This window comes from Bombina bombina, chromosome 4, assembly GCF_027579735.1.
Source record: "Bombina bombina isolate aBomBom1 chromosome 4, aBomBom1.pri, whole genome shotgun sequence".
In the NCBI taxonomy this organism is placed as follows: Eukaryota; Metazoa; Chordata; class Amphibia; order Anura; family Bombinatoridae; genus Bombina; species Bombina bombina.
The window spans coordinates 114,111,598-114,128,052 of record NC_069502.1 but is presented as its reverse complement, the minus strand read 5'-3'; the positions used below and the strand labels follow the sequence as shown (position 1 = coordinate 114,128,052).

Below are 16,455 nucleotides of genomic sequence, written 5' to 3'. Positions count from 1 at the left end.
TTTTTGTTTTGTTTTTGAATGTCAGAAATGTATATTTGTGAATGTTGATATGTTATATTAGTTTCACTGGTAAAAATAAATAATTGAAATGGGTATATATTTGTTTTTTGTTAAGTTGCCTAATAATTATGCACAGTAATAGTCACCTGCACACACAGATATCCCCCTAAACTAGCTAAAACTAAAAACAAACTAAAAACTACTTCCAAAAATATTCAGCTTTGATATTAATGAGTTTTTTTGGGTTCATTGAGAACATGGTTGTTGTTCAATTATAAAATTAATCCTCAAAAATACAACTGGCCTAATAATTCTGCACTCCCTGTACAGTTTAAACAACTTTCCAATTTACTTATATTGTCTAATTTACATCATTATCTTGGTATATTTTGTTGAAGAAGCAGCAATGCACTACTGGGAGTTAGCTGAATGCATTTGGGAGCCAATAACACCAGACAAACATGTGCAGCCACAAATCAGCAGCTCCTGAGCCTACTTAGGTATCCTTTTCAACAAAAGTTATCTAGAGAACAAAACAAAATAGATAATAGAAGTAAATTGGAAAGTTGTTTAAAATCACAAGCTCTATCTGGATCATGAAAAAAATTGGGTTTGTGTGCTTCACAGAAATACCAAAATAGATATATCTCACTATATCTCACTAAATCACAAAACGTCTTAAAACAACTAAATATTACTGCACTCCAAAGTATGTTGCTTGATTAATCATAAAAGAAAAAAAGTTTATTAAAAAAAAACTGATTAAAAAATAACTATCCAAGAAAAAAAAAGTTGGCATCAAATGGATTGTTGGTGTAAATGAATACATATGTTAGTGCAATTGGTCTCCCAAAATATCTTATTCTAAAATGGAATTAATTTAGTAGTGGGGTAAGGATGAGGAGAGCCACCTAACAGAATTAAAACAGATGCAGTGTCACTTGCACAGACAGAAAACAAAACTGCCAAATCATGGGCGACATTTTCACATTCCCAGTTTTTAATCAGAATTAAAAAATAAATATGATTAAAATATATCTAGTGGATGTAGGGTAATAAAAATCAAAACAATAGATATGCAGACTAGAGAGCCCATAATTTAATAAAGGAAGCCAAGAGACTAGGAGAGATGAACTCACAGCAAACAAGCACTTAATGTATATATTATACCTTACAATCCTTTAATGAGATTATTATTATTATTTACACAATAGTGATTTAAAATAAGGCATACATTTGACACCACTATTAAACAAAGTTAATATTCTACATGTGAAATTGGAGTGCTTTGTAATTTGGCAGAGCACTCTTTAAAGAGAGTTCAGTTCTAAAATACAATTTTAGAACTGAACAGACCATTAATGGTAATGTATACGTCCCTTTTGAAATCCTCTAAATAGCTATAGGAAACAAGTTCCATATACCTGTAATAGGAAATTGGCAAACTTGAACTTCCTGATTACTTCCTATGGCCTAATACTTGCTGTGCTATGTGTGTGGCTTTGCAGGGTTGCATGCACATTCAGTTAAATAATATGTAGTGCAGTGCTTGTTTGGCCTATTGGAACCAGCTACTGCAAAATTAGTTCTTATTGAAGCTGGGGACCTCTCAAATGAGATCTATTAAAATCTCAGTGCAAATTCACCCAATAACGAAACCTGTGCTCCTTTATGATGTGGCTTGTAATGGTCAATCAGGGTATTTTTACTAAAACTGCCTTTTCATGCCAAGTTCACTAGTATATCTCTGCTCTTCTTGGCAAGTTCAAGTAAATCTGTTTGTTTAGGGTATGGTCTTTGGAAAGCTCAGTTTTTTTTTTCACAAACTATTATAGGGCTATAGACAGAAAAAAATTGCCCATATTGCAGATGAACAGATCAGATGGCCAGATGCAGTATGTTTCAGGTCACGGTGTTCACCTGGTGACGGTGTTGTGTTTAATAAACTTAAGTTTCAGAATGGGCCTCATTCTGAAACTTAAGTTTCATTAAACACAACACAGTCACCAGGTGAACACCGTGACCTGAAACATACTGCATCTGGCCATCTGATCTGTTCATCTGCAATATGGCATGTGCATTATAAGGCAGTGGCATGTGGCCGCACATACTTAAATCTAGTAGTATCAGTGTCATGAGTGTCATCAGCTGCTGCTTCAACAAAGAAAACACTAAGTTATGTCTTACGGCAGTTACGGTAACGGCTCAGCTGCTCACTCACAGTCACTGCTTCAGTCCTCCAGCTGAGTTCCGGACTAGTCCATTGATTGAGCTCAGCTAATTGACCACAAAGTCCACAACTGTCTGGCACCGGGCGGTCCCTCTCTCTCACTCAGCACTGACAGGTGACAGGGCGATCACTGGACTGGACACAGTCACTCACTACTGACAGTCACAGTGACACTCATGCAAGATAGACTCCCTCGGCAGGTACGTGCAGCAGCTCCCTCAGGCTTCCCGCCACTGACGCCAGTAACTCCGACGTCACTCAACAAAGCCCGGCTGGCACGCCCCCTGGCAGCGCTGATGGTGATTGGCTGTGGAATCAGCTCCATCATAGAGGCGATTTTGATAACCGCCTCTATTGAAATGTGGTATGGGCCCGGTTAAACACCACTGGGTGGCGCTAAGCTAAGAACAGTATCAGAAACCATGTTGCGCAATTAATGGAGGGCAGCGGAACGGCTCACTGCCTCCTAATTGCGCAACATGGATGATTCAGGATGGGATCGCATCTGGTGGTGACCGGGAGGGGGGGGGGGCATTGTACCCGTGGGGGGGCGTGGTCAAATATGTAAAACCAAAAACACAACTTTTGTTTTTATTATTAATCATAATTAAAAACTTTTTTTTTCTGATTGGACAGGGGAGGCGCTGTCTCCCCTGCCTCCTATTACTGCACATCACTGCTGTATGACGTAATCACACTCCACATATGTTAAATAGGAATGTGTGGAATGCGATTATGTCAATCAGCAACATGCGCAGTCAGAGGGAGCAGATTCTGACTTGGAGGCTGTATTGTCGGATTTTGCTGCCCAAACAAATGCGCGCAATCGCTACGGTGAGGAGGATAAAGGCTACAATTACAGCGTATCCTGCATACACTATATGTATGTATTTCTATAGTTTTATATATATATATATATATATATATATATAAATATATATACAGGTACCCCTCAGTTTACGCCGGGGTTAGGTTCCAGAAAGAATAGTTGTAAATCGAAACCGTTGTAAATTGAAACCCAGTTTATAATGTAAGTCAATGGGAAGTGAGGGAGATAGGTTCCAGGCCCCTCTCAAAATTGTCATAAGTTGCACCTAATACATTATTTTTAAAGCTTTGAAATGAAGACTTTAAATGCTAAACAGCATTATAAACCTTATAAAATAATCACACAACACAGACTTCACTTGCATTTTTCTGCAAACAGTTCTATGCATTCCAATCTGGACTGATTTATAGACAGGAAGATCTTGTTCCTTTGAAATCTGCTCGATAGCTCAGGTCTGGTTAAACTGATTAATTTCAGCTTCCTTGGCTTTGCTGCAACACAAGCGGACAGCTTCACCTACTGGCTATTTTAATAAATGCACTGCTTCTCAATGCTTTTCAATAGCAGTCACATGACTGGAAAAAAAGGTTGTTATTCTGAAACTGTGTAAATTGGACTGTTGTAAACCGAGGGCCACCTGTATATATATTCTCACTATCATGTCACATTGAATTTCTGGCTCCTTGAGTCTCCTCCTAGCGTTGTTCTTTAAAGTGGAATTATATACCAGCTGAGGTTACACATATTCTCTCTCCCCCTTCCATCATCCCAGGCTTCATCCACACATCGCTTCTATTTAACCCCATGCAGTGTAGCCTTTATCCTCCTCACCATGACAAGCGATCTAGCAGCATATGCGCGCATTTGTTTGGGCAGCAAAATCCGACACTACAGCTTCCAAGTCAGAATCTGCTCCTTCTGACTGCGCATGTTGCTGATTGACATAATCGCATTCCACATATTCCTATTTAACATATGTGGAGTGCGATTACGTCATACAGAACATGCGCAATCAGAGGGAGCAGATTCTGACAAAGGAGCAGAATCTGATAAAACACTGACAAATGGGGAAAACATTAATTTGGCAGAATTATTACATTGTCGTTTCATTAGGTTTTTGTATAATATGGAATTTTACTGTATTTAGTGGTCCTTTAATTATTGGTTTCCATTTGGTATTGAATTACAAGGGTAGAAATATGTTTTTGTGCTGTTAGTAGTTATAATGATGCTGTGATTTTGTGTGTGATTATGCTTTCACCAACACACATACAAATACATGTACTATAAATACATATTAATATATTAATACATTTTCTGATAGCTGGCTTGAACCAGCTTGGACTAAAAAAAACATTGGCTGCACATGTTGTAGTAAGTGAGATTATTCCCTGTGCTTTTTAAAAAATAAACAGAACCTTTGAAAGTGCCTGGTTTACTGAATAAACAACCTATAACTTTGGTGGGAAACTCACAGAAAAGAACTAGAAAAAAAATAAAAAAATAGTTTCAGCACTTGGATCAATAACAGATCATTTTTCAGTCTATTGCCTTATGTCCTTTTTTTTAATCCAGTGATACAGTTTATATTGAAGCAGAAATTGTGTCATGTTTTTTAAGTGAGGTCCCATTGATGCACGTATTCTCATGTCCTGCTTCCTAACATAACATATATTTTTGTTTCATGCAGGTTAATACACCTTTGCACCCTTCGCTCACTGTTTATGATAACTGGAAGAAGCACTCTAATCGTACTAGCATTCAGCATGGAATCATACCCCAGTAAGACTTTCTCTTTATGTTAATGACAAATCATGTCAAATAAAATACAGTACTTACTAGTCATTCACACCATTTTGTCTTGCAATTGTATTGTTGTTTTATAATTTTCATATGTAACGTGGGCTAGATTACAAGTGAAGAGCAACTTGGTAGCGCAGGGTGGGTTATGTTTTGTGCAATTTTGTGCAAAGAATAATGTACAATCTGGTATTGCAAGTGGATGGTTAAATAATTTAACCAAAGCATCTTAAAGGGACATGAAACCCAAACAACTTTACAGTTTATTTCTATTATCAAATTTGCTTCATTCTCTTGTTATCATTTATTGAAAGAGTAGCAATGCACTACTGGTTTCTAAAAGAACACATGGGTTAGTCAATGACAATCGGTATATATATGCAGCCACCAATCAGCAGCTAGAACCTAGGTACTTTGCTGCTCCTGAGTTTAACTAGATAAACCTTTCAGCAAAGGATAACAAGAGAAGGAAACAAATTATATAATAGAAGTAAATTGGAAAGTTGTTTAAAATTGTATGCTCTGTCTAAATGTCATGAATGTCTAATTATGACTTTACTGTCCCTTTAATGTGGCTGAAACCTTTTAGTGCACTCTGTTAGCACCCTCATTGTGCTTGTATTACAAGTAGTGACCTCAAGTGCAATCCAAAATACTGCTGTAAAATGTAGCGCTTTTTAACACTTGAAGTAAATCATCGTTATTAATAGTATAGCACAGAACTACGTGGAGAACTCCACTACTTTACATAACTTCAGTTTAGCGTCCATCAGTTTAGCTCTTGAGCACCATCCAACATGAACTTTACAACACACACCCATAGAAATCTATTATGTAAGTGATATAGCACACTCGTGCTATTCTAAAGGCAGATGTTAGTGCAACTTAGACTATCGCTCCATCGATAAATAGTAACCTGGACTTGTAATATGACCACAAAAATAGAAGTGCAATTAGTTGCTCTCAACCAACGTTAATGCACAATAGTGCTAATATGTTTTTGCTTTACTTGTAATCTAGGCCTTTATTTTTACTCTAGGGGATAGATTTATCAAGCAGTGGATGCTGCAATCTACTCCCTGGAAACTTAAGATAAGAAGCAGAGGTCATAAGATTGTGCGTGGAGGGGGGGGGTGGCGCTAACCGCCAAAGGGACTAGCCGCACACTGCAGTAGCTCCCGGCTTCAACAAGGATTTTGGGGGTTCTTTTTGGCCTGACATTCCATAGCAAAGGAGAGAAGTATTCTAAACCCCTATCTAAAAGTTTGCTTTAAAGATTTGAAGAAGTCCGGGAGTGCTCTCACAGCCCACTGTCAGGGCGACTCATTGCGGCCTAGCTACGATGTGGTGCGAACATGGAGGATCCCCTCATGGCTATCCTAGCCCTATTTGATGAATACGAGCGCAAACTACTGAGCAGACTAGATCGGCTTATTTTGATCGTTAGCTACCAGGATACAGTAGAAGGCAGCACTAGGTATTTTGAAGGAGAGGCTGTGGCGTCTGGCATACACGAGATTGATACCCAAGGGAATTCTACTCGACATCCCTTATCAGAGACTGCCTGCCCTTCAGAGACTGCTCTAGCCCACAGGAGCAGCAGACACTTACAATATGCCTCTGATCTGGGAGGTGCGGCCGGCCCTCGGATGCTAAGTGTGACCCTTGGATGCCTGACGGAGGGAACAGCTGCGGGGATCGCTGCAGACGGGGTTCCTGAGAGATCTGGAAACGGGACCGTGATTATGTTCAAAAATGAGATAATACCTCCAGAGGCAAATTACCCTACCAAGGGGGCTCTTTCTCACCACTGCCCAGGGGGCTCTTTCTCACCATATATGGACTGCTTCTTTCATATAATTGCTTAAGTCTGCATCTATTCTTACTGACTAGTGTGTGAATTTCTATTGTGAAGAGATGTTTTAACAGCAGGGGATGATACCTTTGATGATGCATCATTAATTTGAATCAACTCTCATTACACATGACTGCGATTCTGACTTAGCCAGTATCCCTATGTCGAGTATTAGACTATGCTCAACCACCACATTGATATTCTATCTTCCCTAATGCAGTCAGAATATATCAGTTATACCATAATTCTCAAACATCCCTGACATAGCCACTACTGTAGGTACTATTATTTACATGGACTTCGTTATGTTTAGTGTAACTATATTTATGGGTTTACAGTTTGACTGTATCAGAATGTTTACCTATCTATTATAAGGGTTGGCAGTTGAGAGGAAATATAATAGTAGTCTCTTCTCCACTCCTCCGTCTCCCCTCCCCATCTATGCGGTAAGGGGTGAGTAACTTATCCTCCGCATTATCTTATTGGCAGAGTTTTGTAGTCTTTGCCCAGTCTGAAGAGCCCTAACTAAAGCTTTCTCCTGTGTATATACTGATAAGCTCTTCAGACCTTAAATATCAAAAAAAGTTATAGTGTCTACACTTATGTTCCTTACTATTTATACATTTAGGATGTCTATTCTATTCTACTAGGCGGCCCTTGACTATGGGCGTATGTATTTGATTGATAGCTCACAGAATAATTTCCATTGCAAAAAGCTTATTGATATTATCCTACTGTGTTTAATGTGATGCCTAAACTTATGATAACTGACGCTATCTAGGTATGTGCTGGGTGTCATCCATGTACTTATGTGAATGAGGTCCCATTAGTGGACCTAGATGTCTTTGATGACACAACACTCTTCTAAAATGTAAAATGAAGAACAGAAAAGTTTGGCTATTATGATTATACTTTACTGTATTGCTATGGTGTTTATTCCTGAGATACTATTTGTACCTTCATTTGCCATGTATGTATTACTGTGTTATGTTTCTTCAATAAAAATAAAATAAAAAAAATTAAAAATAAATAAAATAGATTGTGCGTGAATGTGCAGGGGGTGACATTGCACAAGCATCTCACCAGAAATGCTTGTGCAATGTTAAATACAGACAGCATATGCTGTCGGCGGCAAATCATGTCCGCCCGCCCGCCGCTTGATAATTCGGCCCATATCCCTCAAAATGGCTGCTACTTCTCTACTCTTGTCTGATTTTTACATCTACCCGTCATAAAAACTCTTATTCCTAACTCACACATCTCATCTTTTAAGGGCCTCGCCATACCAACGAGACTTCTTAGATCATCTCACCTGAGCAGCGAAGTTTTGAATATCAGGCCCTGAGAAAGAGAAGAGATAGCAAAATGAGAGAGAGAGAGAGAGAGAGAGAGAGATGAGAACACAAGCAGACAATGAGACACAGACAAAGGGCCCAATGGTTAAAAAGTGAAAAACATGTTTTACCTTGCAGTCTAAGTCCAATTATGAAAGAAAATGGGCTGGCCCTGCAAGTGGCAAGGGGAGTTTTTGTGGCACAAAATAATGTCAAAAGCAAAAGCCAATTAGTTATCCTGGAGTTTTGTAATAGTTTTGAAAAAAAAAATGAAAACCCCTGTGATGCACTGCACAAGCAAATTGTTGACAGGCATGGAGCCCATGGTTTGGAAAATGTATATACATTTGATCAAATAAAATAAAGAATTAACGGAATAGTCTAGTTAAAATTGAATTTTATTTGAAAAAGCAGGAATGTAAGCATAGGAGACAGCCCATTTTTGGCTCAGCACCTGGGTAGAGCTTTTTTGATTAGTACCTAAATGTAGCCACCAATCAGCAAGCACTACCCAGGTGCTGATAACCACGAAAGCAAAGAAAAATTGATAATAAGAGTAAATTAGAAAATTGTTTAAAAGTGCATGCTCTATCTGAATCACAAAAGCTTCATTTTTATTCCTTTAAGTCTGGAGTCAGCACTTTGAACCGGCATTTTAAAGGCCACATTTTACAGAATTAAATTACAGGAAAAGAGAATATAATAAATAACAAACGTATGTTGCAATATTGTTTTACTACATATAATTAAAACATTTTATTGTAGTATCTCAAAGTGTTTACTTTTCCTTTAAAGTGACCTTTACACGTGAAGAATTACAAACTCTTAGGGGCAGATTACGAGTGAAGCGCTAACAGTTGCACGCGAGCAAACGGGTTTATCGCGGCTGTTTGCTTGCGACGGATATAGCGCTCGTATTACAAGTTGAAAGTAAATGCGATTTACTTAATTTAATGCACATCGTAATAGCGCAAACTTAAGAGCTCTAGTTAACTCTTTTGCAATGTTTCTCAAAGTTAAAGCCGTTTGTCTGCCTTTTTTTTCTCTAACACCTGAGACCTCATATATACTTTTCAATGTATTTTGATGTATTTTGTGACACTTTTTTGTTTTGTGAAACAGTTTACCAGAGCTCTGTGACTAGATTACAAGTGGTGCACTAATGATAGTGTGAGTCACAATAAGCAGTATCGCTGACCGTGCTAACATTAGCACGTAACTTCGTATTACAAGTCCATGGTGAATCCGATTTACCAGAGAAGGATTAGCGTGGCCAATATTGCTCTAGCGCACCCTATATTTTCAATGGATATCACGACCCCTCATATTACAAGTTGAAACTTATAGTTAGTGCTCAAGTGAAAGCCAAAATTGTGGATGAATACTTGGCGTGACTTGAGACCTGAAAGAAAATGTAAGGAATAAAAAAAGTTTCAGAAAACACATCAAAAACATTAAGATAAACTAATAAACTCATGTTTACTCTTTTGTATAAAAAATATCATTTTAATATTGATTAAAAGGTTTAAAAATGGATATGTATTTATGTGTCACTAATAATCCAGGATAGAAACACTACTTCATTCTCACAGCCTCTGTACTGACACTACTACTGCATCTGGCCACTAAAATAAAATTATTAACCCCTAATCTGCTGCTCCGGACATCGCCGCCACTATAATAAACATATTAACCCCTAAACCGCCGTACTCCTGCATCAGAAACACTAGTTAAATATTATTAACCCCTAATCTGCTGTCCCTAACATCGCCGCAACCTACATTACTGTTATTAACCCCTAATCTGCTGCCCCCAAAATCGCTGCCACTATACTAAAGTTATTAACCCCTAAACCTAACCCTAAGTCTAACCCTAACACCCCCTAACTTTAATGTAATTAAAATAAATCTAAATAAAACTTACTATTAATAACTAAATAATTCCTATTTAAAACTAAATACTTACCTGTGAAATAAAACCTAAGCTAGCTACAATATAACTAATAGTTATATTGTATCTAGCTTAGGTTTTATTTTTATTCCACAGGCAACTTTGTATTTATTTTAACTAGGTAGACTAGTTAGTAAATAGTTATTAACTATTTACTAGCTACCTAGTTAAAATAAATACAAATTTACCTGTAAAATAAAACCTAACCTGAGTTACACTAACACCTAACCTTACACTACAATTAAATAAATTACATTAATTAAATACAATTAACTAAATTACAAAAAACAAACACTAAATTACACAAAATAAAAAAGAAATGATCAAATATTTAAACTAATTACACCTAATCTAATAGCCCTATCAAAATAAAAAAGCCCCCCCCCCCAATAAAGAAACCCTAGCCTAAACTGGACTGCCAATAGCACCTTAAATGGGCCTTTTGCAGGGAATTGCCCCAAAGAAATCAACTCTTTTACCTGTAAAAAAAATACAAACAACCCCCCAACAGTAAAACCCACCACCCACACAACGAAACCCCCCAAATAAAAACCTATCTAAAAAACCTAAGCTCCCCATTGCCCTGAAAAGGGCATTTGGATGGGCATTGCCCTTATAAGGGCATTTAGCTCTTTTTCAGCCCAAACCCTAATCTAAAAATAAAACCCACCCAATAAACCCTTAAAAAACCTAACACTAACCCCGAAGATCCACTTACAGTTTTATAAGACCGGACATCCATCCTCAACGAAGTGGCAGAAGTCTTCATCCAAGTGGCAAGAAGTCCTCAATGAAGCCAGGAGAAGTCTTCATCCATGCGGGCTGAAGTTTTCATCCAAGCCGGCAGAAGTCTTCATCCATCCGGTGCGGAGCGGCTCCATCTTCAAGACATCCGGCGCGGAGCATCCTCTTCTTTCCACGGCGACTGAAGAATGAAGGTTCCTTTAAGGGACGACATCCAAGATGGCATCACTTGAATTCTGATTGGCTGATAGAATTCTATCAGCCAATCGTAATTAAAGGTGAAAAAATCATATTGGCTGATGCAATCAGCCAATAGGATTGAGCTTCAATCCTATTGGCTGATCCAATCAGCCAATAGGATTGAGCTTGCATTCTATTGGCTGATTGGAACAGCCAATAGAATGCAAGCTCAATCCTATTGGCTCTGAATGTTCTCTGCACGCGTCTGGAGTAAGGGAGTTTGCGTGTCCGGTCCTGTGTACCTTGACATGTGGTTACACTCAGGGGGCTGTCTTCCCGGGGACATTTCCGGGGACATAATTTGTCCGGGGACAGTATCCTCAATCCGGGGACTGTTCCCGGAAATCGGGGACGTCTGGTCACCTTCCTAGGTTATCTGCCTGTGACTCTGTGGACAGTGCAGCTTCCTGAGAGTGCTATTGTGCACCCATGGCTGTGCATGTTGCAGGGTCATAGGATGTGTACCCAGTCCGGTCTGAGAGTGCAGTGTCCTTCCGTGTTTTGTATATATATATATATATATATATATATATATATATATATATATATATATATATATATATATATATATATACTGTATATATATATATATATATATATATATAAATATATATATATATATAAATAAATAAAAAGAATATTTTCTTCTATTGAAGATCATAAGAATGTAAAGTATTCCTGACGCACAGTTGATCTAGCGCAGTGTCGGGTTAGCATGCAAGAGATAAATGGAAAAAGCTTTCTTCAGTGCGCCCCATATAAGTCTATGGGGAGAAGAAGTTAGAGCAGTCATGATATCCTAAATCCTGAAGTTTGCGCGTCTGAGTCTTTCACTCTCGCTTTAACATTTTACTTTCAACTTGTAATACGCTCGCTAATTCAGCCCCCCCTAATTTTTTTTTACTTGAACTCAGAGCTCAAGTGCGAAAAATAATTATTGCGCCACTTGTTATCTGGACTGTGCAAGAGTTAAAATGTATTGTAATTGTAAAGTCCTGCTTGAGAGCTGCAGTCAGTGAGCTAGGGCAGCAGTCACATGTAGCCACCAATAACTGAGGAGCTGCAATGATTGTAGTGTCGTAGCTGGACTTTACCTTTGTGTTTAACCCCTAGTAAGCAAGGGCAATAATGCAAAAAAATGTCATAAGAATAAGACCTTTAGATAAATCCCTTTTAAACAGGAAACAGAATCTTTATTAACTATGTAATAATATAGGATATACAGAACAGGCAAGGGATTTCTATGGATCTATGCTGTTTCACCTAATTTTCCCTGTCTAGTTTGCTGAAGAGGTGGGTAAAGGAATTTGCAACACTGACTCTGCTATTTTTTCTTATAGACTTGGCACACTGGGATCTGGCAGTGACTATGCCCCTTTTCTCCACTACCTGGGGATCACTTGCATGGACCTTGCATATACTTATGACAGGGTAACACTACTTTTGATTTATGTAACATGGGTAATCTGGCAAAGTAGAATATCACTAATGTGCGTATGTGTATGTTTATATGTATGTATTTGTGTATGTGTTTGTATGTGTGTGTGTGTATGTGTTTGTGTATGTATGTGTGCAGGGGTCAAGTCGAGTGGGAACGCATGGGAACGGAGTTCCTGCACTATTTTTGCAGGGGGAACGTTCCCTCTGGACAGAGAACAGAAACACTTCAATAAACACTGCTGGTGTGGGGAGCTACACAGTCTGGTTAGAGGGATAGTGAGATCCTCTAGTAAGGGGCAGTAACACTATATACAATACACTAAATGCAAGCCTGTCAGCAGTCTTGCTGTGTGAACACTCCACACTGTGTGTAACACATGGTGCTTACATTTCTGTGTGGCTTGCTCTGGGGTTATTTAGCTCCCCTCAGCAGAAATAGGACTATTGCACCTTAAGTGGGTGTGATAGAAGAGGATTCTCAGGCGCAAAGGCAACCATTTAACCTTTCATTAACCAAAGTGTATATATATATATATATATATATATATATATATATATATATATATATATATATATATATATATATATATATATATAAAATCTATCTATAAATATATATAACCTATCTTTATATAAATATAAAACTATAATAATTGTGAAGGGGGTGGAAATATTGGTTAGTTCCCACACTTTTTTGTAGGACTTGACTCCTGTATGTGTGTGTGTATTTGTGTATATACTGTATGTGTATGTATATGTGTGCATATGTGTTTATGTATATGTGTGTGTATTTGTATATATATATATATATATATATATATATATATGTGTGTGTGTGTTTGTGTATGCATTTGTGTTTATATGTGTATGTATATATGTTCATATGTGTTTATGTATATATGTGTGTATTTGTGTATATATATGTGTTTGTGTGTGTATATGTGTGTGTATTTATGTGTATTTGTGTGAATATGTGTGTGTGTGTGTATATGTGCATGTGTGTTTGTGCACCCAATCTTTTAAAAGCCCTGAATCAAAAAGGTCTAATACTGCACAAAGTTAACAGTAGTCACTATTAATCTCCTGAGCATTTTATAGCACCTCTTACCCACATGCTGACATTACGTTGTAAGAGATGCAGAGACACAATAGCGTCAGTCACTATGACCTGAAATTAGCTTCAGGTTAGCAGAGGGACCTGGTGCAAACAAAATTAGGCACCACCCCAAAGGTAACTCCGTAGTAAGCAATAGTAATAATATAAATGTAATAATGATTTTGAGGATAGATAGATGGACCTGCATACTGCACTAATAAAAGGCTCCCTGCATTAGGATTGCATACATTCTGCCCACTCTTTTGTATAGACTGGCTGCTATAGCCTCCCCCAGGACTTGGGCCCCGGTGCCACTGTACTTGCTGCACCAATGGTAATTCTGCCCCTGTAGTCAGGCATGTGACTAAACACATCCACGGGGCCTTAATTTGTATTTGTAGTGCAGTTTGCCAGTATTATAAATATATACTGTCTCTAAATACTGCAACATGTTACAGAAAAAAACTGTTATTGTTTAATATCTCTTAAAACACGCTTATTTTATATCCAATAAAATCCCCTATGTTGTGGGACCTGTTTCCTTGTTCTTTACTGAATAGAAAGCAAACTAACACAGTACCTAGATATTTAATACATGCATGATATTTAACTATAGAGGTGAAACCTGATAATTACAATATGTCACTATTATCTATGAATAAATTGGGCCACTTTAAAGTGAAGGTCACTATTAAAAACAGGGGCACTTTCATCCATAAAAATTGACATAGCACCATATTTTAAAAATACTTATCTTGTTCTTCTGAAATGCGGATCGCCGTTCTGAAACGATGCCCCGCCTGCTTCTTCCTGGTTTACTTACTCAGCAATGATGAAACTGGCTTCCTCCAATCACGGCGTTGCCTCAGGCAATGATTACCCTGGGGGGAAGCTGTGATTGGAGGATGCCGGAATAGTCATTGTTGACGTATGAAGAGGCTTGCGACGGGCTGGTGAAGCACTGGAGCGGCTTCAAGAAGAAAAGGTAAGTATATTTTAAAAAAACGGCCGAAATGTCAATTTTCATGAATGAAAGTGCCCTTGTTTTTAATAGTTTTTTTTAAAAACCGGGCACTTTCACATGAAAATTATCCTTCACTTTAAACGGAGGGGTAGAAAAGACCACTCTCTTATTTCCCTGTGTTATTAGGGATTACTGTAGGGATGTATTGATTAAATAACTGATTTAACTGTGTAATTAAAGGGACAGTCTACTCAAAAATTGGTATTGTTTAAAAAGATAGATAATCGCTTTATTACCCATTTGCATAACCAACACAGTTATATTAATATATTTTTTACCTCTGTGATTACCTTGTATATAAACCATTGCAGACTGCCCCCTTATTTCACTTCTTTTGACAGACTTGCATTTTGGCCAATCAGTGCTAACTCTCAAATAACTCCATGGGAGTGAGCACAATGTTATCTCTATGGCACACAAGAACTAGCTCTGTCTAGCTGTGAAAAACTGTCAAAATATACTGAGATAAGAGACGACCATCAAGGGCTTAGAAATTAGCGTATGAGCCTACCTAGGTTTAGCTTCCAACACAGAATACCAAGAGAACAAAGCAAATTTGATGATAAAAGTAAATTGTAAATTTGTTTACAATTGCATTACCTATCTGAATCATGAAAGTTTAATTTTTTAACTAGACTGTCCCTTTAAAACTTCTATATGGCATTGATAAAGCTTCAGTACATAAGGGAAACACACCTGATGTCTGCTATGTAATGTGCTGTTTTAGTGATTTTATTATCAGAAACGTGCTTTTAAGATGCTATTTAATACAATCTTGACATTTTTTATCCAAAGTTAATATGTCTTTAATTTTGCTTCATATTGTATAATGCCACCCTAAAAAAAACCTATGGGGCATATTTATCAAATCTGCTCGCACATTAATAAATATGCCCCTATAAATGTACATCAGTTTGGTTTAAAACAAATATCACTTGCACAAAATGTTCTTTAAAACCACTCAGTTTGATTTAGGATAATGGTAATTTGTTATATGCATTTAGAAAATGGTTGACCTTCTTTATATTCTACAGAGCAAGTCTAAGGCCCGGATATATCCTGCTTACCATACAGCCTTTGACACGTTTGATTATGCCGCTAAACATATTGACCCAGGTAAGCTTCTGGCTTCTTTTGATCACCTGTCCCGTGTCTCCATCTCATGCACACAGCTAAGTGTGACATTTATACACATCATGTAATTTAGCTATTTCACTTGTCTCATGCACACAGCTAAGTGAGACATTTATACACATCATGTAATTTAGCTATGTCACCTGTCTCATGCACACAGCTAAGTGTGACATTTATACACATCATATAATTTAGCTATTTCACTTGTCTCCATCTCATGCACACAGCCAGGGCCGGATTTCCCATTAGGCACAGTAGGAATGTGCCTACAGGCGCCTTGCAGTGAGGGGCGCCTGCCTGTCAGTAATAAAAATTTTTTTTTTTTTTTTTATGAGGGCATTTATTTTAGTAAGAATTGTACTGCCAGGTGCCTACAAAGTCGAGTGTTTCATTGGGAATATGTTACAGCAGTTGAGGGAGCCATGAAGGAGAGAGGGGCAAAGATTAAAACTAAACCCCTCCCATTTTCGCCAGGCATATTTAGTTTCACTTTTATTTTATGTACTTCTGTTTCCTCACACAGCCAAGCTCCATGCTGATGTGGTGCAGAAACTTTTTGTTGAGGAATGAAAGCTTCAGAACAGGTTAGGACTGTACAAGGCTTCTAATGCTGCCTAGAATGAAAACATAACAAGCAGAGCACTTTAACCCCTTGGCTACCAGAGAGGGTTGCAGTGTATTCACTTGTTATGTGCTGTATTCCCTTTTCATAGCCAGGAGTTTAAATTCTGCTTCAGGATGAATGTTTTTGTTCTATAAAGGCCTTGGAGGTGTGGAGG

General features: G+C 37.8%; 1 protein-coding gene across 1 annotated transcript in view; it reads left to right on the top strand.

Annotated features, from left to right (window-relative positions):
• LOC128655268 (aminopeptidase NAALADL1-like) overlaps positions 1 to 16,455 on the top strand; it is a 154,533-nt gene that overhangs the window by 81,711 nt on the left and 56,367 nt on the right. The window contains exons 13-15 of the mRNA XM_053708928.1: positions 4,750 to 4,841; positions 12,323 to 12,413; positions 15,577 to 15,658. Of these exons, the coding sequence (XP_053564903.1) occupies positions 4,750 to 4,841; positions 12,323 to 12,413; positions 15,577 to 15,658 (265 nt within the window). The remainder of the gene's footprint in view (positions 1 to 4,749; positions 4,842 to 12,322; positions 12,414 to 15,576; positions 15,659 to 16,455) is intronic.